Source organism: Neofelis nebulosa, chromosome 18, assembly GCF_028018385.1.
Source record: "Neofelis nebulosa isolate mNeoNeb1 chromosome 18, mNeoNeb1.pri, whole genome shotgun sequence".
In the NCBI taxonomy this organism is placed as follows: Eukaryota; Metazoa; Chordata; class Mammalia; order Carnivora; family Felidae; genus Neofelis; species Neofelis nebulosa.
In genome coordinates this window covers 43,756,138-43,781,815 of record NC_080799.1, presented here as the reverse complement: position 1 = coordinate 43,781,815, position 25,678 = coordinate 43,756,138, and the positions used below count along the sequence as shown (strand labels likewise).

General features: G+C 46.8%; 1 protein-coding gene across 4 annotated transcripts in view; it reads right to left on the bottom strand.

The window, feature by feature from the left end:
* Positions 1 to 17,392, bottom strand: part of MEIOB (meiosis specific with OB-fold) — a 29,494-nt gene extending 12,102 nt beyond the window's left edge. The window contains exons 1-10 of one of the 4 annotated variants that reach the window (XM_058710361.1): positions 17,283 to 17,392; positions 14,158 to 14,234; positions 12,146 to 12,338; positions 9,567 to 9,698; positions 8,328 to 8,418; positions 7,826 to 7,898; positions 5,524 to 5,719; positions 2,344 to 2,444; positions 1,410 to 1,462; positions 1,219 to 1,314 (exon numbers count right to left, since the gene is read on the bottom strand). In XM_058710361.1, coding sequence (XP_058566344.1) covers positions 1,219 to 1,314; positions 1,410 to 1,462; positions 2,344 to 2,444; positions 5,524 to 5,719; positions 7,826 to 7,898; positions 8,328 to 8,418; positions 9,567 to 9,635 — 679 coding nt within the window. In that variant the 5' untranslated portion in view covers positions 9,636 to 9,698; positions 12,146 to 12,338; positions 14,158 to 14,234; positions 17,283 to 17,392. Of the gene's footprint in view, positions 1 to 1,218; positions 1,315 to 1,409; positions 1,463 to 2,343; positions 2,445 to 5,523; positions 5,720 to 7,825; positions 7,899 to 8,327; positions 8,419 to 9,566; positions 9,699 to 12,145; positions 12,339 to 14,157; positions 16,034 to 17,282 lie in introns of those variants that run through there. The other 3 variants (XM_058710362.1, XM_058710360.1, XM_058710363.1) reach the window with 3 other exon arrangements.
* Positions 17,393 to 25,678: the final 8,286 nt, after the last annotated feature.

Below are 25,678 nucleotides of genomic sequence, written 5' to 3'. Positions count from 1 at the left end.
TAAATACTTCATAATCCACAGATGTGTTATCTTTGTTGTTTCTTATCTCTCTCTCCTGCTAGAACGTGAGCATCACGCGGGCAGAGACATTTGTGTTTTGTCACTGGACCCCAGGAGACTTCCTGGCACACAGCATGTGCACAGCAGATGAGATCTTAACGAAGGCAAGCCAGGGCACATCACATCACCTTCCACAACACCACTTTCAGGGACACGGCGTCCCTGGGCAGATGTGCAAGGTCCAGTGCACTTACGGAGACAACAGAGTCTTGTCGCTTTAGGTCATACTTTAAAAAATTCTGGGGGCGCCTGGGTGGCGCAGTCGGTTAAGCGTCCGACTTCAGCCAGGTCACGATCTCGCGGTCCGTGAGTTCGAGCCCCGCGTCAGGCTCTGGGCTGATGGCTCGGAGCCTGGAGCCTGTTTCCGATTCTGTGTCTCCCTCTCTCTCTGCCCCTCCCCTGTTCATGCTCTGTCTCTCTCTCTCTGTCCCAAAAATTAAAAAAAAAAAAAATTAAAAAAAAAAAAATTCTGATAATGGTTTGCTCAAAGACAGAAAATTGCTTTATAATTCCCGGTCAGTGTCGATGCTCTGTTAGTGGCCGGCAGAGTGAGCTGCTGTTCGAGAGGGAACGCTGTCGTATTTACATCTTCCTGAGATTGTGAAGGGTCATTCCGGCTCTGGTGCCAGGCTAAGCATTCTATCTGCAGTACAAAGTGCTCTGAGGGTCCTTAAAGGCACCAACCCCTCACGTCTCCCCAGATCCCGCTCCCCAGACTGCATGCTGGAATAAACTGTGACTGCTTTCAACATCCACGCCCGTGGGCCTTAGGGGTATTTCATTCATGCTATGAACTAATGATACTATGTATATGTTCTCAGTACTCTAGTATGAAATTATTTGAATATAGTAAAACTGAATTTATTTTTAAAACAGAAGTTTAGGTAATCCAATCAATAGCATTGATCTCTCAGAAATCATTACAAGAGATGATACTCTAAAAATGAATCTAGTTTTTCACATTTCTTTAGTAAAGACAGCAAAGAGATAGCTTGCTGCAAATTTAAGAAATATAAATGTAAAGCAGATAAAGCAGTTTTCACTTTTAATTCAAATGAAATCCAAGCATTGTTTTCATTCTTAAATATACTGCACAAATACTGAAATGTGTCAGACAGACATTTCCAAAGGGATAAGAAATTTCAGATAGCCTTTTACCTGGATTAGTTGTAATAATGGTTTTTGAGATTACTGTTGCTGTCATGCAGTTCCGAAATTTGTCAAAACTTATTCTTACATCTGAGGCAAATATTACTGTTTAGGGGGAAAAAGCCATTTTAAAATTATTATGTGTGGGGGGGGGGTATAAAAAATGACAAACAGTGAACACAATCATCACAGTATCATACCTGTTTCTCGTGGCATCCAGCTCTGTGCAACTAGAATAGATTCATTATCCCAACTGCACATTTTTAAAAAGAAGCAAAAGTCAAATACATCAGGGAAAACTGGCAGTGACCACTTTATTTACCAAAAAAAGAATGTCCTAATGGCTGGAGTTAACGATTCCCCAAGTTATCAAGGCACAAGTTAAGGATGCTGGCTTCTCCTGCATTTTGCAGGATACACGGTCTATGTCACAAAGCATTTAACAACTGCGTGAGAAATCATTCCTTTGATACTATTCATCTTTAACAACTTCTGCCCCATCAATTCCATCTTTGCCCACTACTTAGGTCACTCCAGGCGAGTTAGAACTGAGTGACTACAAATTGAAAGCCTTTAAAGTCTGTCAGACCATTAAGAGAGGGCTCCCACATTGGATAAACTGTTCAGGGGACCTGATGGGTTGAAGACCTGTTTCACATTAATGGGTTTGTTTGTTTGTTTGTTTGTTTGGTGCCCTGGCTTCTGGAGTCTAGATAATGCCACGTCCTACCCTACAGTGCCCCAGGTGCAGCCTGGGACAACACTTGCTTTTCTACCATCTTCCCACAGCCTGACTCCAGGCCGCCACCCAGGCAATCAGGGAAAATCTGGCTGGTTTATTACCAATGGGACCAAATAAATCATTGTTTGTTATAAAGCAGAGAACAAGAATGAACCAGTCACAGTGGAGTCCATCTAAACAATCCCGTGCTGTCTAAAGATCTCATTTTAAGTTAATCTTACAGCACAGAGTGTAACAAGTCAATGTACAAGAGTAAAGTCTCCAATAATTATTTCTCTCCAATCATTACCCCTCTCCTACTATGAAATCCATCATCTTTTTGGTGAAACAAAAGCATTCTGTCTTGGTGATAACAGCAGGGATTTCAGTTTGGAACAGATGTGGGAGGTTACCATATCATTGTAAAAGAAGACTCCGTCTCATCATAGAGTTTCACCTCACACCTCTGGCCTTTTCTTCGGTCTGAAGTTGTAAAGCATTTTGGTTCTCCAACCTTAGGAAGTGAAGGAAATAATTATTCTTCACCTATAGTTGTAGAGGCACTTAAATGTTTGTTAATGGAAGTACTCAAATCTTTATCTTTTAAATATCAAATTAAAATATCAAAATAGAAAGAATCACTACTATATATTTGGTGATTTTAAAAGAATCTTCTATCTAGGGGTCATCTGAACGGCTCAGTGCAGCCTGCTTGGGATTCTCTCTCTCTCTGTCTCTGTCTCTCTGTCTCTCTGTCTCTCTGTCTCTCTGTCTCTCTCTCTCTCACACACACACACACACACACACACACACACACACACACACACACACACATTTTTAGAAAGCATCTTCTGGGGTGCCTGGGTGGCTCAGTCAGTTAAACGCCCGGCTTCGGTTCAGGTCATGATCTCACCGTTCGGGAGTTTGAGCCCCACATCAGGCTCCGTGCTGACAGCTCAGAGCCTGGAGCCTGCTTCAGATTCTGAGTCTCCCGCTCTCTGCCCCTCCCTCTCCCCCCGCTCTCAAAAATAAGCAAACATTAAAAAAAAACTTTTTTTTAACATCTTTTATCTAAACTAGTTATATTTAGCTGAAGTTATAAGTTACACACTTTGATTGAAGAGAGATACAGAAATATGTGCTTTAAGACTATGGGATGTTTTCAACATGTCAAAAACAATGCTCCAAGACAAGCCCCTGGGTGGCATCTAGGTGGACTCACTGAGGATAGAAAGTATATTTTCAACACCCCGTGATCCCCGTGGCTTGGCTCAGAGCCTGGCATGGAGCATATGTGACTGAATGAGCTCAGTCTTCCAAGGCCTCAGCAACCTCTTCTTGCTAGCACAGGTATGGTATCAATGCCTTCTTTGCCGCCTCCATAGGGATAAGGTGGTGAGGACCAAATGAGGGACGTAGGGGAGGGCACTTTGACCCCCATCTCGTTTGACCCACATTGCGGATAAGAAGATCACGGAAGTGGAGGTAAGCTCAGGGGCCCTGCTGTCCCCCCAGGGAGTTCTCAAATTTAAGAGCCGGCCCCTCTGACAGCCGCATAGCAGTGGCCCAAGCATGGGCAGTCAACCGGCTGCTCCTTAAGCTACTGTCACCACTGCATCTCCTGGCAGGGCTGAGCTCCAGGGGAAGGAGCTGAGGAAAGACACAGCTGCCAGCAATAGAGCAGGATCTAGAAGGAAAGTCGGAGGAAAGGACAGCCCGAGGAGGACAGAGGTCTGCCATACCACAGCACACAAGAGAATTACAGGAAAAGGCCTCTAAAGTGAAGAGAAAGAGGTAAGAAAGAAGAGAGAAAGGGTTAAACAAAAATGTGAAGAAAAGGAAATGAAAGAGGGACGGAAGCAAAATGGCAGAAGAAAGAATGGGAAAACAAAGAGGTAACATCATCCTAGAAAAGAGAGTGCCAGACCCACGGCGGTTAAGCAGGAAAAGCTGTTACAGGCTTCTGTTTATACTCGATACTGAGTTTTAGAGAATTCCTACTACATTGTAATATAATGGCATTATATGGAATTGCAGGGAAATTGAGATCATATTTCGCCTTTACCTAAGAAGCTAAAATTGCCCAGGGCACCTGGATGGCTCAATTGGTTAAAGGTCTGACTTAGGCTCAGGTCATGATCTCAGGGTTCATAAGTTCAAGCCCTGTGTTGGGCTCTGTGCTGACAGCTCGGAGCCTGGAGCCTGCTTCAGATTCTGTGTCTCCCTCTCTCTGTCTCTCTGTCTCTCTCTCTCTCAAAAATAAGTAAACATTGAAAAAAAAATTTTTAACAAGATAAATTGCCCAGAAGGAGATCTCTCCTATTTTTAAAAAAAATTTTAAATGTTTATTTGTTTTTGAGAGAGAGAGACAGAGCACGAGTGGGGCAGGGGCAGGGGCAGAGAGAGGGAGACAGAACCGAAAGCAGGCTCCAGGCTCTGAGCTGTCAGCACAGAGCCTGACGTGGGGCTTGAACTCAGGAGCTGTGAGATCATGACCTGAACCAAAGTCAGATGCTTAACTGACTGAGCCACCAAGGCACCGCTGCTGTTTTTCAATATTTTCATATAGGGTATTTATTCCTCTGATCTGAATTATATTGAGGACTCACTATGTGGCAGGCACTGTGCTAGGCTGGGGCTAAGGTGGACAGCAAAGCAGACGTGGCTTCACCATCACAGGTCTGTCAACAGGGAGAATCAACCCTGTCATTTAATACAGAAAAGCAATGAGCAATTACTTACAACATTATCTACATTATCTTCAATACCCAAGGCTATTTCATATATATACATATATACATATATATATATATGGTCTTTGACTATCATCACTATATATACTGAGGAATTGGTCTTGCTCCTTTCATCTTCTTCATGAGCTTTTTTTAGTGAAACTTTTTTTTTTTTTTTTGGTAGGCTTCACACCCAGCAGAGTAGCTTAAACTCATGACCCTGAGATTATGACCTGAGCTGAGATCAAGAGTCAGATGCTTAACTCACTGAGCCACCCAGGGGCCCTGAAACCTTACTTTTGAGATCTCTCTCTAAATGCTTGCCAAGTGACTAGTCTGACCAACAGTTTGAAACTCACTGCAGCAACTGTGAGAGAGAGATGATGATGTGCCATTGGTGAGGGGCTCCGCAGCACCCCACGACGCCTGCATTAGGTCACACAGACCGGCCACACAGTGGATATTCTCACCCCCATCTCAGGATATCACGAGCACACACATGAATGGACGACATGAGTTTTCCAACTTCCACTCCCTCAGGAGACTTCCTGCAGATCTTCAAGTCAATGAATTCACCCTTTCCATCCGTGTCTTTATTTAACCCAAGTATGAAAAGCTCTCGTACAGGTAGTAGATCGTTTATGAGTGTGCTGCATTTCACACTCAAATATGATTTTCTTTTGCTACTCACTCACAGATAAAATGCTACTTTGATGTTGATGAGAACTGGTACCATTTTCTGAATCCAAGTGACTATGGATCAAGAAAATTTACTCCAACTGGTTAATACTTTCCAAACAGAAATGCAGTGATAGGACTCCCTGCCAAAGAGAGGTTGGCTTTGTCGAGGCTTTAACTCACCGACCTCACAGCTGCAAGCACGTTAATAATCTTTCCATCCAGACTGTGTCCATTTGCAACAATATCACCCAGTGAATAGTAATCACGAGACTCTTTAATAGGTAAGTATATCAGAGCAAGGAGCTTGGTGTCCACTTCATAACTGGAACAAACTTTTACGGTGGAATGATTCTCACTGAGCAATAGTTTACAGTTGCTAAATTGTAAACACACAGAGAAATAGTTAATATCAAGTGACTTTCTAGTAGAAAAATATTTCCAGGTTCACATTAAATTATCTTTTTGCTTGTGACTTAGACTATATCGAGACAATTTGTACCCTCAGAAACAGTGAAAAATGTTGTACAATATTTTTTGTCTAAAATGTATTTTCATTAAGAAAATGTTCTGATGACCAATCCGTGCCCGAGTTGTAAGCATACGAGTTTCTGACCTTGCCCAAAACTCTGAGCTTCTGGTTTGTTCTCTGTGAAACAGGGGCATAAAAGTACTCTGAAATGTCAGGGTGGGGGTGTCCCATCATTGCCATCTCTTGACACCCCCTGCCCTGCCTGCATCAGGACCGTGCATAGACATCCTCCTATGATGCTCTCTGTGGAGTAGATGCCCAACATCTACATACTGAACTTGAATCGAGGTGCTCTCCCCGTGCAGCCAATCAACTCCCAAGTCCCCTCCGGGAGCCTCTGTCCAGCCCTCTAACCCAGGCCCTCTTCCCACCCCCCCCCACTACTTCTGCAGGGTTTTATCATATCACTTCTCGCCCCAACTACTGCCTTGTCTCCTAAGCTTCCTTCCCCACTCAGGTAGCTGAAGTGATGTTCCTCGACCACAAATATGAACATATTCTTTCCCAGCTCAAAGACCTTCTGGGCTAGCCATCGCCAGAGAATGAAGTTGGTAGGCAGGCAGGCAGGCAGGCAGAGCTGCCTGTGAGGTTTCTCTGCTCTTCTCTCCAGCTTTCCCTCCCACTGCTCCCTGCCCTTGCCCTGTATTCCAGCCACATCAGATACTAGATGATGAGAGTGACACGTACACCTGCACCCGCACTAGTTTTTAGACCAAATACAGTCAAATAGCAACAGTTTCCTATGCTTCAACCTACTACTAATTGTTCTGGAAAATGCCAGGAGGTTTCATGCTTGTTCCCTCTACCAAAAATGCTCTTCCTCCTGACCCTCCCTCCATCCATTCATACGTTCATTCCATAAATATCTGCCGAGAGCTATTATGTGCCAAACCCTAGTCTAGGCAGAGGGAATACAGTGGTAAGAAGACGGACAAGACCTTTGATCCCATGGAGCTCACAGGTATGAGTGGGGGACAGACAGCAATGAAATCATTTCAGATCGCAGGTTATGATGATAAGGGCAAAGGGCGAGGTCCCAGCGAGGGACTGGCAGGGCCGCTAACACAAAGTAAATGGAGAAGGCCTAAGGAGGTGGCGTTCAAGTGGACACTTCACTGAGGAGAAGGAGCAAACGTCCAAAGCAGATGAGAGGAGACCGCTCTGTGCAGAGGGAAGTGAAATGCAGGTGGTGTCGGTGCACGGAGCCCAGTGTGTTCAGAAAGTGGAAAGAGATCCGTGTGGCTGCACAGAAACGAGAACTGGGGTCCGGTATATGACGAGGACAGAAAGGAAGGGGGGGAGGGTATGTGTGTAGTGGGACTCTGTCCCACTGGCAGCCCTGTACCAGCCTCACCTTTCTCTGGAGAACCGTCCTCCATCAGAAATGCCAGCAGCGGGGAATGGAACGCCGCCAGTGGCCTGCGAACACGGGGCCCGAAGCCCACCGCCCTTCCTTCAGGGGTGCCACTCACGTTCCAGAGCTCCCTCCTGGCTCCGGTCGAGCCGCCTCTCTGCTCTACCCTGACCCTATTGTTACAGGCGGCCCCTGACAGCCACCACCTGCACACAAAAGCTCCTCCTGGCTCTGCTTCCAGACAGCACGAACTAAGAGAGTAAGGCATGTAGCCAGAGTCATACCTTTTTGCTAGGACACATATACAGGACTCACAAGGGTTAGCTCTCCTTGCTGTTGCTCAGCTTTAATGTGACTAGAGTCAAATTTGTCTAAATCTAAGCACGAGAATAAAAGTAACAAAGCCAGTTTTCATGTACTCCTGTATCAACGTCCATTACTTCACAATCAAAGGTAAATACTTTGAGGAAGAACTAAACTTCTAACTTTCAGGCTGAAGCCTCTACCCTCAGTAAGCCCTCTGCTAACCTGACGCACAGGCACTTAACAGCGACGGTCACTCTCGCACACAGGTGTTGACTCTGTGCTGGAATATTTACCCAGGAGTTGCCGGGCTGAATTTTTCTTCTCTTTCTAATTCCTTTCGTTGGATGAGAGGATTTTCAATGATCACTACAAGAGGAGGAAAAGATACTATTACAGAAGAGTAACTAGATAAATAAAGAACAGGTATTCCTAACAATGAACATTACAATGTTATTTCTAACTTCTGAGTCAGTGTCACACATCCTTCGTGGTCCTCTTCTTATGGCACCGTGAGGCACAGAAGCCCAGGGTTTGACCACCAATTTGATCCCAGATGACATTTCTTATGTTTTGGGTTTCAATCCCAACTGATGACCTGCATTAACGTTGCTTTGTTGACTAGTCACACTCAACATGTGATCTGGTCATGACTTGCCCTTCCATAAATCATATACTTTAAGTGAACTTCACCCCATTCACTGTCGCCTTGGGAAACGAGAGCCTTGGGGCAGAAAGAGCGATACAAAATCCACCTCCTGATTTCAGTTCCACGACTCATCAGCTTTATGACTTAACATTTTAGGGCTTCTGTTTCCTCATTACGGTCTACATGAGACCTCTCTGTGCTGTTTTGCGAATTCCTCACGCAACCACTCCATGAGGATCCCTTTTTACAAATAAAGAAATCACAGAGGTTAATTAACTTCCTTAGGTTTTATATCTAAAAAGTAGTAGAGCTAGACTTACACTTGTTGATCCAAAATTTGTAATCTTTTCACTCCACCACACTGAGATCCTACTTAGATTTATCATTATCGTCAACCTTAATGCTTTCAGAATCCCTTATCTCATTCACCCTCACACCCATCCACATACGGTTTAAAACCAAAATATATCTTGAGCTCCACATAACTAACGTACTGGCATTCATCCAAGAAATGTTTCTCACTGTCCTGGGCCCTGTGAAGTTCGCACAGTTTTCTGCCTTCAGAGTCCACATGTTATCACTCAGTTACAGAGACACTACAAACAATGCTGCCAGCTCACAAGACAAGGGAATAAATGTACGAGGAGGTGCTAAGCCACAGGAACACGTAGTACCCTGCTGGATGCCGCAGCGCTGGAGAGGAATAGTTCAATTATGTGCACTACTCTTCCCCTTTTTTTCCTACCACGAAAGAGGGCTGGTGTACATGTTGTCTCCCGCACAAGGCTGGAGCTGCCACCCACCGGATGACAAAGTTCTGTACTGACACCAGGCGCACAACCTCATTTAACACTCACGAGAATCTACAGGGCACTAATGCATAGTTGAGGCTCAACAAGGTTAAGAAATTTCCTCAAAGCCATGATGTAAATGAGTGTTGGAACCAGGATTTGAACCCAGATCTTTTCCCAGAGTCCTTGTTTTTTATTACAGTACACTGTCCCCTCAGAGGGATCCTGGGATGGGCAAAGGATACCAAAGACTTGGTATTTGAATCTGAAAGCAAAGCTTCTTAAAGTGCCATTAAAATTCAAACATTATGTTTTATCAAAAGCTACTTGGCAGCCTTATCATGTTTGTGGAAAGACAAATGGCTATCGCCACAACAGGTATTGATGCGAACTCAAAAAGGAAAGAAACCAAAGATCGTAAAGCTACCTGGTAAAAATACGGGAGTATCACATTAATGGATTTCAAGCAATGAAAAGCTGCACGCCTTCCTTCTGATAAGGTTCTTGAGAATTAGGAACCGTGTTTTATTTTGACTCCCTCAAATACATCACAGGAATAGTCTAACAGAAACAGTTTAAGAACCAATGCCCACTTACCACACTCTCCAATCCTAAAGCTGTCAGAAAGAGATCTGATGTAGCCTTCGCTGCCCCAGGACGCTGCATTTACAAAATGGGCTGGTGAGTCCCGGATGGTAAAACTGAAAGTGTACCTCTCTGATCCAACATCTAAGGGAAACCAATGCTTTCATGTTTCAAATGAAAACTCTTAAGTTTGAATAAACAGGATTATTATAACAAACATACTCAAACACATGGTAAAAATATTATTTCAGATACAAATTCTACGATGTTATGCCTGTATGAATCTCAAAGCTGCCAGTCGGTAACTCCCCTCACGACTGTCCCCTCTGTTCTCTTTCCCCAGTTACCTGTGGATTTCGAGGGAAATGACACATAGGCTTGAACCATACGGATAGTAGCTTAGGTTCTGCATTTCTCTCTTACTGGTATTTTTTTTTTTATTTTTTATTTTTTTGGACAGAGAGAGACAGAGCATGAACGGGGGAGGGGCAGATAGAGAGGGAGACACAGAATCGGAAACAGGCTCCAGGTTCCGAGCTGTCAGCACAGAACCCACAGAGCCCGACGCGGGGCTCGAACTCACAGACCGTGAGATCGTGACCTGGCTGAAGTCGGCCGCTTAACCGACTGTGCCACCCAGGCGCCCCCTTACTGGTATTATTTTAAACTAAGTCGTAATTCAGATCTAAATTACTTCAAATAAATAAATGTGTGCTACCAAATGCGCCACTAGGGGTCAGCAGGAACATCTTTTCCCCCTGAAATAAAATTTCTTCCCTGCTTTTTTGCTGATTAAAAAAGCAATACAACCATGGGATGCCTGGGTGGCTCCGGACGGTAGAGTAACCAATTCTTGATTTTGGCTCAGGTCAAGATCCCAGGGTTGTGGGATAGAGCCCCGCGTCAGGCTGTGGAACCTGCCTGGGATTTTCTCTCTGTCCCTCTCCTAAACTCACTCTCACTAAAACAATTTTTTTTTTTTTTTAAGTGGGGCACCTGGGTGGCTCAGTCAGTTAAGCAACTGACTTTGGCTCAGGTCACGGTCTCATGGTTGGTCCGTTGAGTTCCAGCCCCATGTCAAGCCGTGTGCTGACAATTTGGAGCCTGGAGCCTGCTTCAGATTCTGTCTCCCTCTCTCTCTGTCCAACACCCACCCACCCCCCCCAAAAAAAAATAAACATTAAAAAAAATGTTTTTAAATACAACCTAACATACACGTATAAATTACAGGTATCTACCAAACTGTTATTAGCGTTTACCTTCGGGAAGGAGACTAGGTTCAGAAGAGCTGGGGGCTGAATTAAAAGGTTCATTTTTCAACTATATAACCTTCTGTAACTGCTTGAATTTTTAGTGAAAACATATTAATACATGTGTAATGTTTCCTTAAAGTCAGTGAGCACGCCTTGTCTCCAAAAGGAGTTTTGTGCATATACGCATAAAAAGTAGTCAAACACCACAGGAACAGCCCTCTACCCTCACAGTCTGATAGGTAAAAATTGTATTTCACTGTTGTGATTTTAGCAAATGTTTAAATACTGACATTTTTCTAATTCATGTATTTTAAGTTATTCCTTTTAGAGCTTTGAAAACAGATATATGGACTTGCTCAAACTATTCAAATGATAATTCTATCTAATTAATCATGATGAAATAAGTGAAGGTGTAAACAAGCATGCGTGCAAGACGACATCTTTATTATTTACATCAAACGTAAGAATACCGCATGAAATACGGGTGCCTGAGTGGCTCAGTCGGTTGAGCGTCTGACTTCGCTCAGGTCATGATCTCACAGTCTGGGTGTTCGAGCCCGCCTCGGGCTCTGAGCTGAGTGCTCGGAGCCTGGAGCCTGCTTCCGATCCTGTGTCTCCCTCTTTCTCTGTCCCTCCCCCACTCACGCTCTGTCTCTCTCCCCGTCTCCAAAATAAATAAACGTTAAAAAAAAATTTTTTTTTAATTCCATGAAATAAAAGAAAGCTACCATGAGTCAAAAAAAGATAGGCATAATTACTCACGGGGATTCAAACAAAATTTCTGTCTAATGAGAGCTCTGACCTCCCTCCAGCTGTCCAGAAGCACTCAGACTGCAACCTTTAACACGCAGCACTGATGTTTGAAAAGCTAACAGTAATGCGTCGCTGGTTTTGGCATTTTATATGGTATTGTTCTGTGTCACCTACAATAGTTTGAAAACAAGTTGATTTTGAAAATCTAATTTTAGTCTTGGATTATGTTTTCACAGTCCTAAAAGCTTTACACAGGTCAAACAACTCAGTGAGAACCACTAAAACCAAAGGTAACTGTATTTTCCACATACAAAAAATGGATTTTTTCCACTGGGTGGTCTGGTTGAATAAATATGCAGATGTGCTGCTGGACTTCTCTCCCTCAACACGACTCTATCATGACACATCCGTGCTCAAACCCCCTGTCCTTTGTCATGTTCTGTCTTAGCTGTACCTGTGTATGTACACCTCTGAGGCTGAGAGTGATCGTTAAGGTAGAGTCCTTACTATGGCCACACAGCTGTACATGTCATTAAAAATGATTTTAACGTCCTTCCACATATGGCCTTAAATCAAGTACTTTACCATACAATAGAGAGCATGGCCATTGCCCTCAAGGAGTTCAATGGGCATGAAAGGTTCAATAACTTAAATATACTTTGTTGCAGTCATAAGCCACACTTGATGAAAAATGAAGCAAAGAGTCAACCAGAACTCAGCTTTTTCTGTCTGGAAAGCCTTTGACATCTGTTTTCCCAATAACTATACCAATTATTCTCTGAAAAACAAAAGGGTTATAGAAGACAAATATTAAACACAGATGTAGCTGGTAAATTTAATTTCATGGACTTGTTATATTTTACTGGCTCTAACAAACACTTTTGACTAGGAGCCATTTAAATATATTTACTCCAGACAAACATCTAAAAGCACTTCATAAATGTTCAATTCCACCAGGAATAGTACGAAGCAATAAGACAGTTAACTGCCACTGCAAATATAATCATTTAATACTTAGCAAGTTTCTACTTTACTTTCAATCACTAGGTGGAGCGCAGTCACTGCCCATTGCTATCCATTCTTACTGAATTCATTCAAAACACATGTATATACAGTTTTATTTGCCACGGTCTTCAAAGCTTTCCTTAATACAGGACTTTCTAACAAGCCACATAAAATTGCTTAGCTTTGTAATCCAAACATGCTAAACGGTAATATAAATTTGATTGTAACAAAACTTGTATATTAATGCTAATAAATCTATGCTCTGCAGTCCTAGATCTTAACCTTAAAGATATTAACGTCTCCTTAAAAATTTTAATGTTCTCTTTAGTGACTACCAAAGAAAAATTGAAAAAGTACTTTAAGAAATAAAAATGTTTTCCTGAAAAGATAAACCTAAACTTACATTACTAATTCTAGCAGCTGATTTTAACCCTGCAATAATCTGTTACATTTAAAATATGTTCATACTTTCTGGGGCGCCTGGGTGGCGCAGTCGGTTAAGCGTCCGACTTCAGCCAGGTCACGATCTCACAGTCCGTGAGTTCGAGCCCCGCGTCAGGCTCTGGGCTGACGGCTCGGAGCCTGGAGCCTGTTTCCGATTCTGTGTCTCCCTCTCTCTCTGTCCCTCCCCCGTTCATGCTCTGTCTCTCTCTGTCCCAAAAATAAATAAACGTTGAAAAAAAAAAAATTTAAAATATGTTCATACTTTCAAGACTACCACATTCTAGCTGAGCTATTAACTAGTCTCACTACATTTAGACACACTGCTATTTCTTAAATTCCATATGCATGCAGATCTCACCAAATTTTGTTATAAAAATACACCTAATGGAAATATCGAGTACAACTTTCTAACCAATGAGGAAATTAACAAATAGCTTACCTTTCAAGAAACACTATAATAGCAACAATTATTTTTTAACATTAACAAACTTCTCATTACACATTATTACAGTTACAAGTAAATTTAATCCCATGTTAAGAAACCGGGTTTGTAAATGCCAGATATAAACAACAGATTTGCTAGGGCAGGGAAGGTAAGGGGGTGTGACTACCTTACGATAATAGGATTCCATCTAGATTTTGTTTGACTAAATAAGTCTTCGTATATTTGAAATGATGGACTCCCCCTGCAGCCCTTCAGTAAAAAATGAATTTTCACATAATATTTCACAACTATATCTGTCGTGTACCTTTAGGTCATAAAAGGAGCCTATTGATAAGTATTTAAATGTATAACTTAAGTACAGTTTGGTCAGAGAATAGATCTTGCTGAGTAAAAATGTTTTAATTTTATTATGCTAAATTGGAGCTGTTAGTAAATATTTAATTAAAACAATACAACTCAACTTGATTATTTTGAACAATTGCTAAGCAGACCTACAATGTCCTACCCTCTAACCAAAAGAGAGACTAATTTTCATGTCGCTGACATAAATTCAAAGCGGTTTAGGGGTACCTACTATCTAATAATGGTACTGATGCAGTGAGTATCTTGTCAATTATATAAGCACGTGTCAATAATGTGGATGGAATATAATGTTACCAAATAGTTTCATTAGAGACCCAAACCGCTAGATCTTGAAACCTACCAGGTTAGCCATATTTGGATACAGATCTGCAAGTGCCGTGAAGGTCTTTGATGCAAAGGAGTTGGCCATTCTTTTACCTACATTTCAGAAAACATAACTTGAATGCATAAATTAAATAACTGAAAAAACCATGAAAAGTGCCAAGATTTTAAAAAATCGTCTAGGAAAGCCTCAGATTTTTTATTCAGTCTTTGGGTAAAGTTTCTATTTTAACAGTGATACATAAGTCAGTACAGATCAAACCTGTAAAAAACATGTTTCCAAAAGTCCTTTTACAGTTTTGAATGATATAGTTAGGTTGTAATTTTTAACTTTCACTTCCCCAAAACATGTAAATTTAGCAATTTTTGAGCACCCTGCAAGTTGAGAGTTTCAGGTAAAGATGATTCAGTGGGACAGTTGCAGACTTAAATATTTATTAGCATAAATCCTACTTTTGGAAATACAGCAAACTCTGTTGGTAAATACCTCAAATCTGGTTACACTGTGTGTGGGAGAGGTAGTGTTTCACCCGCATCTCTAGATGGGAAGCTCCATGAGGGAAGGATGGCACCTCAGAGATTTTCATGAGTGTATTTCAAGGCTACCTTGCACATAAAAAGCACTCAATATCAAATGAATGATATCAAAATATCGGATGTGGCTCCTCCCTCAGGGTCATCACTCACTGTACTGTAAGAGGTTTCAGTGTAGCGACCTTTGTCAGCTGCACCAAACTGGTAATTTATTCAATTTCACTTATTTACGTCTGATCTGCCACAGGCCCTGCATCAGGACGGGCAGGGCTGGGAGCTGGTCCCTCACCCAGGAGCCTCAGAGCAGCAGTGAAAACAGAGGGTCAGATGTAGGACTGGATGTGTACAGCCTCAGGGCCACGGGTCCAGATCCTTGGCAAGGGTAGAGGGAACACGGTGGCAATGCCACGGGGCACAGCTGGGAGTGCCTGCTCCGAGCTGGCTCTACGCTACAGACATCAGACACAGCAAGACAATCTCGGGCTGCCCTACCCCCCATCTCCCAAATTCCCCTTCCTGAGCTCAGGGCCCTCCTCCCACTTTCAAAGGGCAACCTTCTGGGGCGCCTGGCTGGTTCAGGCAGTAGAACATGCGAATCCTGGTCTTGGCGTTGTGAGTTCAAGCCCCATGTTGGGTATAGAGATTACTTTTAAAAAATAAAAAGGCAAACTCGGTCAATGAAAGATGATTTCTAAAAACAAAATCATCGGGGTGCCTGGGGGGCTCAGTCGGTTGAGCCTCTGACTTCGGCTCGGGTCATGATCTGGCAGTTCGTGAGTTCGAGCCCCGCGTCGGGCTCTGTGCTGACCGCTGGGAGCCTGGAGCCTCCTTCCGAGTCTGTCTCCCTCTCTCTCTGCCCCTCCCCCACTCATGCTCTGTCTGTGTCTCCCTCAAAAATAAACATTTAAAAATTAACAATAAATAAACAAAAGCAACTAAGAAAAATAAAAGACAACCTCCCTCCGGCCCCTTGTTTCAGGCCTCGTGAGGGCATGGCTGGGCGCTGGGCCCCGCTGAGGGCTCTAAGGCCTCTGGCTCACAGCCGGACCCTCAGGACAAACCCTACCAACCCTCTGAATTTGAGGCCATCGTCCCCAATTCTGAGCAGGCTTGGATGACAGTCAGGAGCAGAGGGGGGACGGGCCCTTGCCACACACCCCGCTGACTTTTTTCTCCGGAGCCCAGAAGGGGTGTGTTACTCGGGAAGCCTGGGTGCCAGGGGCGGTGCGGTGGAGCCGGCCTCAGACTCGGCCGCCACCAAATCCTGTCCTTCCAGGCACTGATCCCAAACCGCCCGGGGCCGGCCCTGCGCATTCTCCCAACTGCCTCCTGAATCCGCTGGCTTCCGCCACCCCGCTGACCTCCGTACCCCTCTCTGCCTCCCCCTCCCTCCCCTGGCCTCCTTACTCCTCCCTCCCTCCACCTTTGCCTCCCCCTGACCTCCGTACCCCTCTCTGCCTCCCCCTCCCTCCCCTGGCCTCCTTACTCCTCCCTCCCTCCACCTTTGCCTCCCCCTGACCTCCTTACCCCTCTCTGCCTCCCCCATCCCTCCCCTGACCTCCTTACTCCTCCCTCCCTCCACCTTTGCCTCCCCCTGACCTCCTTACCCCTCTCTGCCTCCCCCATCCCTCCCCTGACCTCCTTACTCCTCGCTCCCTTCACCTTTGCCTCCCCCTGACCTCCTTACCCCTTTCTGCCTCCCCCATCCCTCCCACACCCTGCCCTGCCCTGCGCCACGACCCTGACCTCCCTGACCTCCGTACCCCTCTCTGCCTCCCCCTCCCTCCCCCGCCCTCCTCCATCCCCCTGACCTCCTTACTCCTCCCTACTCCCACCTTTGCCTCCCCCTCCCTCCCCTCTCCACACCACAGAGAACTCCTTCAACACTTCGCTCGGTCGCACGCACGGAGCTCCGTCCCAACGCGGAGGTGCAGCCCTGGAACATCCAGCTCATCGGGCCTCTGCCAGACCATGCCCCCCAAAACCGCTCAGTCCCCCCGACGCGACCCCGGCCCCCTGAGGAGCCCCCCAGCCCCCCCCCCCGGTTCTTCCCGAGACAGGCTCCGCACATCCTGCCGGTCTCCAGAGAACACCGCTCCCGCCGCCCTGCCCGCGTCCCCGCCCGCCCTCGGCGTCCCTCGTCGGCTCCGCGACGCCAGCGCCGCGCTCAGCTCGCCCGGCCGCGTCCCCACAGCGCCTCTCGGCTCGGCTGCGGGGCACAGGTGCACGGCGCCGACCAGCGAGCCCCGGGGCCAACTTAAGTGGTGCCGCCAGCGCCGAGGTCCGCCGCACCCCCGCCCCGCCGCCGGCCACCCTCCGTGACACGCGGCCGCCGAGTCCCCTCGCCGCGACGACAGCGCTTCCGGCCAGCTGGCTTCGCGAACCCCGCTTCGGAAGGCCGCGCCCCGCACGCAGGGGGAAGCAAAGGCAATGAGAGCCGCGCGACTCGAACCCCGACTCGCCCCGCGCGACGCGTCGCCGCAGGCCCCTCGCGCGCGCCGCCCCTCACAGACCGCGCCGGTCCGCGCGCTCGGGGTCCCAAGGAGTGCCCTGCGTCCCCGGCCCCACGCGCCCGGGCCAGGCCGGCCGGGGCGCGACCGCGGCTTTCACCTCAGCCGCCGCGCCCCGCGGCTCTTCGCGCCCGCCCTGCCCTCGCTCCGCCGCCTCTCCACAGCGCGCGGCGCCGCCCGCCCGCCGCGAGACCGTCAGCGCAGGCCCCGCCCCTAACGGCCTTCGCCCCGCCCTACGCCCCGCCCTCCCTCGCTCCGCGCCTCGCCGCGCCCTCCACCCTGGCGCGTGCTCCGCCCAGCCCTTCGCTCTGGCCCCGCCCCGCTCCCTCCGCCGCTCGGAGGGCCTTGAGGTCCCGCTCCGACCGCGTCTGGTGAGGGGCGGGGCTCCGGGAGACTAGAGCGTGCGTGGCCCCCCGGCTCTTCCGTCCCCGCTGGCCCGGACAGCAGGCAGGGGCGGCGGGGCTGTGGAAGGTCGGGCGGGCGCCCAGCAGAAGTCCCAGGGTCCCAGGACCCGGCTGGACGAGGCTCTGCAGGTGCGCGTGCCTGTGCCTGAGGGTGCGGCCGCGGGAGGAAGCCCCCCCCCCCCCCCCCCCCGGGGAGGAGGGCGCGGGCGGCCCCAGGGCGCTGTCTCCAGCGTGTCGGGTGGGGGCGGGGCACAGGTGCCGACCGGGTGGGCCATTACGGGTGCCGGCTGTTGGGCTCAGGTGAGCCGGACAAAAATTGCCGGCTCTTCGTGATTTTCATTACCACCATTTGGAAATCCCTTTAGTGTAATGACTCATAAACGAATTATTGTTACTAGAGTACTAACCAGGGGCAAACGAGTCAAGATCCGGCAACTAGAGCTATTAAATTTGTCCACGTGTACCATTATTGAAGTTGTTGAGTTTCCCCCTTTAAAAGGAGAAACAACTTTGGTGCTTACTGTACAACCGTGGCTCAGTCGGTCCGGCGTCGGACTTTGGCTCAGGTCGTGATCTCACAGTTTGTGGGTTTGAGCCCCGTGTCGGGGCTCTGTGCTGACAGCTCAGAGCCTGGAGCCTGCTTCAGATTGTCTCTCCCCGTCTCTCTCTCTTTGCCCCTCCCCTGCTCATTCTCTCTCTCTCTCAAAAATAAATAAACATTTAAAAAATTAAAAGAAAAAGAAAAATACAACATCAGAGGCAAGTTTATGTTACCATCCCAACATAGCTTTTACTTTTCTTCATTTGTTAGTTTTTAATTTCCCAAATAACAATCAAAAGCCAAATAAAGTACCTACATGCCCAACATATCATATTTAATAGAGAAAGCTTTTTAAAATTGTCCGTTTTCCTCTCCAGTCTTTGTCTTTAAAAGAACATATCGTGATCTTTCCAAAAGAATGAACTGGCATTTTAAGTCAATTTTAAAGGGAAAAAAAGAAAGTATAAAAACAGTTTGCAAGCATTTTTCACTTGAGCCTCAGTACAGGAGTCACATTTTTTTTAACTTTTGTTTGTATATTTCATATCTTAGTAAATTAATTTTCGCTGAAAGCTATCTGAGATTAAGCGAGCATAGTCAGCCTAGGACACAAAAGGCTTTTCATAAGACACGCTGCTTGGAAACACGAGCCTAAAACAGTCGGGTTGTTTGATGTTAATAATCAGATTGGGACCCTCTTGTTGCGAAAAGAATTCGTTTCATCCGTTTTTTATAGCAATTCTGTCAACTTGGTCTGTTCTTAACAATAGAATTGACTTGTCAGTGCGTTTTGGATGGTTGTGAACAGAAGCAAGGACAAGGAATGCCTAGGCTTGCCACTTGATGGAGAGAGTCAAGGGTGAGCGAACAAAGGTCAGAGGTAAGATAGCTTGCATGTCTGGCTAAAGAAATGGTATGAGGCTGTGCCCGTCGCCTCCCCAGAGCATGCCAGCTGTCAAACCATCTTAGGAGTATGTCACAAAGGAGTGACAGGAAAAATATATAGTAATCAACTTTACACTTAACTAATCGGGAGGAAAAGCTTGGCAATTATTTTAATGAATTGCAACACCACCTTTAATATACTTAACAAAATAACTTTTCTGAAGTTGATCCTGTGATTACAGCATCCGTCCCGGGCACAGAAATACTGAGTGATCAATCATTAGTGTCACTCCCCACTCTTCTGTCCATCCAGAGACCAGCCAACATTTAAGTAGATTGTAGATGTGCTAACGCTTACAGATATTTGTGTACATTTTTGCACACGTTTGTCTGGAGAAGAGGAGCAAGGTAGCCCATGAATGGGACGGTAAGAACTAGATAGGGTTCAAGGGCAATGCAAAGTGATTAGGGGCTGCTGGGGCAAACGAGAGGAGAGTGAAAGCACATTTGGGGGGAGCAGGACTCCGGAAGGTTTGAAGAAGCATCAGAAGGCAGAGAATTCATGAAAAAACAAAGCACTCGCAACTCCAGAGTAGTAGCCCAAGCACCAAGAGCCCAAGAACGTTCTGGAAAGTTCTGGGGAAGATCCATACAAACTGCTGAGTCAGAATCCAGGGGGCTATGGGAAGAACAGATCCCTTCTCAAGTCTGGGTGGCCCAAGCCGGAAAGAACTTGACTTGTTCCACCAGCAGAGAGGAGAAACAGAACAGTAACATCTGACCGGAAGCAGCCGGAATCCAGGTGGAACTCAGAAGGGACTGGAGAACCTATGAGGGCCCCAGGTGCACAATGCTCCGTGGTAAAGTGAGCAGTGGGCGGGCTGGGCACCCCGTAGTACCTGTAGTCCACGCAGGGGGACTGCTGCGCCTGGCAGTGTGTCCCTTCTGTGCTCCCCGTGCCTGATGTCCACATGCGCTGAGGGAGGGGACACCAGGGGAGAACTGACACATTTGGTCCTTGGAGCCCACTCTGGCTGCCCCTCAGTCGATCCCACCAGGAAGTTACTGCTGTGACATTACGAAGGGCGCACCTCTCTGGAGGGCTCTCATGGGCCACTTTACATCACAGCGTAGATCAGACACACACAACTTGTTAAAACCGTCCTAGCTTATGGCAACATACCTTTACCAGTGGCGTTGCCGTGAACTGTATCACAGACCTCTCACGTTCCAGCCGCACATCGGCAACGTCCCAGGCGCTTGCCCCACCCGAGGGACCAGGGATATAGAGCTAAAACCAAAGTCAGACGCTCACCCCGGGCCAGCCGCTGGTCTTCCAGTTCTGTGGCAGATGTGCAGCTAGTAACCGGAGCTCAGAGCCTCAAAGGTAGCCTTGAATCCCGTCTTCTGCGCTGCTTTTCTCTAACCAGGTGGCAGGTTCCGTTTCTCCTGGAATGTCTCTTGAACCTGTCCTTATCGCCCCATGTTTATGGCAACCACTCTCACTTGGGCTCCGGTGGCATCCTGTCTCATGACTCGGACCGCTCGCTGTTCCAGCCCGTCCTACACCCCCATGCCAGACTGAGCACAGCACTTCTCTGTTCTGGAACCTTCAATACTGTCCATCATCGGGTGAATCCATATTTTTCTGGAAGGGAGCATATATATATATATAAAGGGCTCGGTGGACCATATGGTCTCTGTTGAAATGACTCCGCTCTACCCTTATAGTGAAAAAAACAAAACAAAACAAAACTACCCACAGACAATACCTGAACAAATGGGGATGTCTGTGTCCTGGTAAAACTCCATTTACCAAACAGGCAGTGGGCTACGTCTGGTCTGTGAGCCATCATTTGCAGACCTCTGGATTCGAGTCACAGTTCCCTAGTTTGGCATTCATCACTTTCTCGAATTTGGACTCAGTTTAAAACGCTACCCCTCTTTCCCACCATTTCTCTAAAACATGCCCATTTCCCCAAGACTTGCACGTAGGTAATGAATTTATGTTTAGAAATGAATTTCATGGAGCACCTGGGTGGCTCAGTCGGTTGAATATCTGATGCTTGATTTCGGCTCAGATCATGATCTCACAGTTCATGGGATCGAGCCCTGCGTCAGGTTCTGCACTGACAGCGTAGAGCCTGCTTGGGATTCTCTCTCTCCCCTTTTTCTACCCCTCCCCCACTTGTGCTCATGCTCTCTCTCTCTCAAAATAAACAAATAAACAAAAGATTTAAAGATACATGACACCTGGTGACCCCGTGAGCACAATGTCTTTACTTCCATTGCCTTCACTTCATTGTCCATCACGTTCGTCATCGCATTATTACTTCTAGAAAACATTTTCATAAGAGCTCCCTCGAGGAGCACCTGGGTGGCTCAGTCGGTTGAACGTCCTACTTCAGCCCAGGTCATGATCTCATGGTCCGTGAGTTCGAGCCCCGTGTCGGGCTCTGTGCTGACAGCTCAGAGCCTGGAGCCTGCTTCGGATTCTGCGTCTCCCCCTCTCTCTGCCCCTGCCCCACTCACACCCTGTCCCTCTCTCTCTCAAAAAAAAAAAAAAAAAAATTTGAAGAGCTCCCTGGAATGAAGCCACCCCGCCGCTTTGAATGATAACTCCTGCTCAGTCTGCCCGTCCCAGAGTCCAAAAGTCCTCCAAGGTAAGAATACAGGTGCTTGGGAAAAGCTGTGCGCAGCACCACCCTTTTCTCATTCTGGGTCCAAATCCCAGGCTTCGCCTTTGTTAGGTTTGTTTACACGTTCAGTAATTTGCTCAGAGCACGATCGTTTATCTGTGTTGTTTGATATTTTGGCACGGGCCAAAGGAAGCACGAGAAAACCCCAATTACAAAAGACGTTTCAAAATTTAAAATCATCACTCTGAGAAAAGGACGACAGATAGGTCTCGTTGTGCTTAATTTCCATATACACTCATCAGAGCTCTCTTATCGTAGCTGATTCTTTGCGCACGCACGTATCTACATTTTTTATTTATTTTTGGGACAGAGAGAGACAGAGCATGAACGGGGGAGGGGCAGAGAGAGAGGGAGACACAGAATCGGAAACAGGCTCCAGGCTCCGAGCCAGCAGCCCAGAGCCTGACGCGGGGCTCGAACTCACGGACCGCGAGATCGTGACCTGGCTGAAGTCGGACGCTTAACCGACTGCGCCACCCAGGCGCCCCAACGCACGCACGTATCTAAAACGAGGAAACACCTGGGGTTTAGGAGAGGCTAGCAGGAATCGCAGGAACTAAAAGTCAAGCTGTCTGGTCACATTTCAGCTTTGCCACTAATGAGCGGTGTCGGTCAAGACTCTGCGAGTTTCGTTTTCCTTATCTGTCAAATAAAAGGTTTGGACAGGTCCGGCGGGACACAGATGAGCACAAAAGTACAAACCCTGCGGGGAAACACGGTGTGTTTATTTGTGTATGTGTCACGATCTCCTGGGCCGAAGCTTTTTGGTTTTGTTTTTAATTTTTTTAATGTTTATTTATTTTTGAGAGAGAGGCAGAGAGAGAGACACAGAATCTGAAGCAGTCTCCAGGCTCCCAACTGTCAGCACAGAGCCCAACATGGGGCTCGAACTCACAAACTGTGAGATCATGACCTGAGCCGCATCAGCCTTTACCTTCTGGTGGTTCTGGTGACGACAGGGAGACCAGCAGATTCACACTGTAGGGCTGCTTCTAGCTGTAGCCTGCAGCTGAATTGGGGGCATGATCTACTTTGTGTAAAACATAAATAAACATGACCCTCCCCGGCTTCTTTTTTACACACCTCAGGGCCGTAGTTGGGGTAGTCATCCCTGGGAAATGATGGATGGGAAAATGTGGAAGGAAATCCCGTAACTGGTATTCTTATTGTGTTTATCCCTAAGTGAAACGTTATTCGAGTTGTACAAGATAAGATGATGTTCTCCATGTCAACTCCATATTACAAGATCTTTTGATCTGTTTTGAAGAAAATCACCAATGTTTTTTCTCTCACACTGGTTGACGTTAGCTTCAAAAGGCTAATTAATTGTCAAATTCCAAGACCCCTTGGGAATGCAAGCTGGTGCAGCCACTCTGGAAAACAGTATGGAGGTTCCTCAAAAAACTAAAAATAGAACTACCCTATGACCCAGCAATGGCACTGCTAGGCATTTATCCAAGGGATACAGGTGTGCTGTTTCGAAGGGACACATGCACCCCCATGTTTATGGCAGCACTATCGACAAGAGCCAAAGTATGGAAAGAGCCCAAATGTCCACCGATGGATGAATGGATAAAGAAGATGTGGTATAATGTACAACAGAGTATTGGTCGGCAATCAAAAAGAATGAAATCTGGCCATTTGCAGCTACACGGATGGAAGTGGAGGGTATTATGCTAAGTGAAATTAGTCAGAGAAAGACAAATATCCTAGACTTCACTCCTATGAGGACTTTAAGACACAAAACAGATGAACACAAGGGAAGGGAAACAAAAATAATATAAAAACAGGGGGACAAAACACCAGAGACTCATCAATATGGAGAACCAACTGAGGATTACGGGAAGGGTGGTGGGAGGGGGGATGGGCTAAATGGGGGAGGGACACTAAGAAATCTACTCCTGAAATCATTGTTACACTAGATGCTCACTCATCTGGATGTAAATTTTATTTTATTTTATTTTATTTTTTTTTTTTCAACGTTTTTTATTTATTTTTGGGACAGAGAGAGACATAGCATGAACGGGGGAGGGGCAGAGAGAGAGGGAGACACAGAATCGGAAACAGGCTCCAGGCTCTGGGCCATCAGCCCAGAGCCTGACGCGGGGCTCGAACTCACGGACCGCGAGATCGTGACCTGGCTGAAGTCGGACGCTTAACCGACTGAGCCACCCAGGCGCCCCTGGATAAAGACTTTTTATGTTGTTCATCGCCTTTCCCTTTCCCCCTGTGTATCTGAGTGTACTTCTTCAAGACCTAAATGCGTACTATAGCTAAACAGATTCTTTCTGACCCTGTGATACAGAAGTTGCCCAGCCCCTATGAGATATCTTGGTCACTTTGCCAGATATGATCTGCTGTGTCACAAGAGCCCCCAAAACAACAGCAACAACAACGCATCAGAATCCTGTGAGTAGGATAGTCCTTAATAGTTTCATTAAGATAGCACTGTGAAGGTAGCGCTTTGTTTGAGAAAATTTTATGGGTTCATTTTATGGGTTAATTAGGGCCTTTGTCATTGCAAGTGACAAAATACCATCCAACTGGCTTTCAAGGAAACGGATCGTGGTGCTGGTGGTGGATTTTACTGGTTCTAGTAAAAGTCGGGATAGTTGAGACAAAACTCTTGGGGTGGCTGGGTGGCTTGGTCAGTTGAGTGGCCGACTTGGCTCAGGTCATGATCTCACAGTTTCTGGGTTTGAGCCCCATGTCAGCTGGCTGCTGTCCTCACAGAGCCCACTTCAGATACTCTGTCTCCCTCTTTCTCTGTCCCTCCTCCTCTCCCACTCGTGCTCTCTCTCTCTCTCACTTTTTCTCCCAAAAACAAACAAACAAACAAACAAACAAACAAACAAACACACAACCCAATCCGGAGGCTTAAACCCAAGTCTCAGCCTCTCTGCGTCCCCTATGGAGCTCATTGTCCCTACGGATGAAATACAGATTCTGGGTCTGACTGTCACTGTCTGGAAATGGGTCACTGTCCCCACCCTGAATCAATCCCTATGACCAGGGAATGGAAAGCATTGATGAGCCTACTTCAAATGCCCAACCCTGGAGCTAGGGTGGGCCCCCCCCTCCCTCCCCCCCACGCCCCTCCCCCCTCCCCCCCTCTTCCCCCCCACTCCTCCCTCCCACCCCCCCCAAACTTTTGAATTTAAAGGAAATTTGCTGTCCTTCTAACAGAAAGGCGAATGGACACCAAGGAGCAAAAACAACCCACATCCCTGACGCTCCGGGCACAAACAATTGATCTTGGAACTTGATCACTAAAAGAATGGCTGTCCAGGAAGTAGAAAGAGGGCAGGCTTCAGAGTCAGACTGTATTATTGGGGATCAGATCCAGTGGCAAACAGAATCACCTCCACGACTTTCAGGGCCCAGTGCACGATGAAAACACAGAGCCCTTTGTTCAAATATTGATCAGAATTTCAAGATGGCGACAGCAGATGGTAAACCATGTGCAGGGCCCTTCCAGGTGGGGAACCCTGGGCCACCACGCAAGAAGCACACCCATGAAGTTGATTCTGACTGCAGATAACAGTAAACAAATACCAGAGACGTGCAAGCAAGATAGACGTTTCTGTCTCATGTGTAAGTCCAAAGGCAAACCCTCCAGGGTTACTTGGCAAAACTGTCAGGGACCCAGGCTTTTTGCAGCTCACCCATGTGGCCCCATCCTTATGGTCCAAGCTGTCCCGTCTGTGTTCAAGGAACTGAGGAAGAGCCAGGGTGTCGGCGTGCAGGAAGGAGATGGGGCAAGGAGCCCTGTGCAGGCTCCAGGGAAGGATCCACCTTGCTCCTTCCAACTTTTTGTGTTTTTCCACCATCTTGGGTACTTCTGGGCTTGTAGACTTCTTGGATCTTATCCCTGTATCTTAACATCAACTTCCCTTTGTGCCCAAATTTCCTTCCTATAAGGACACCAATCATATTGGATTGGGGGTCACCCCAATGGCCTCACCTT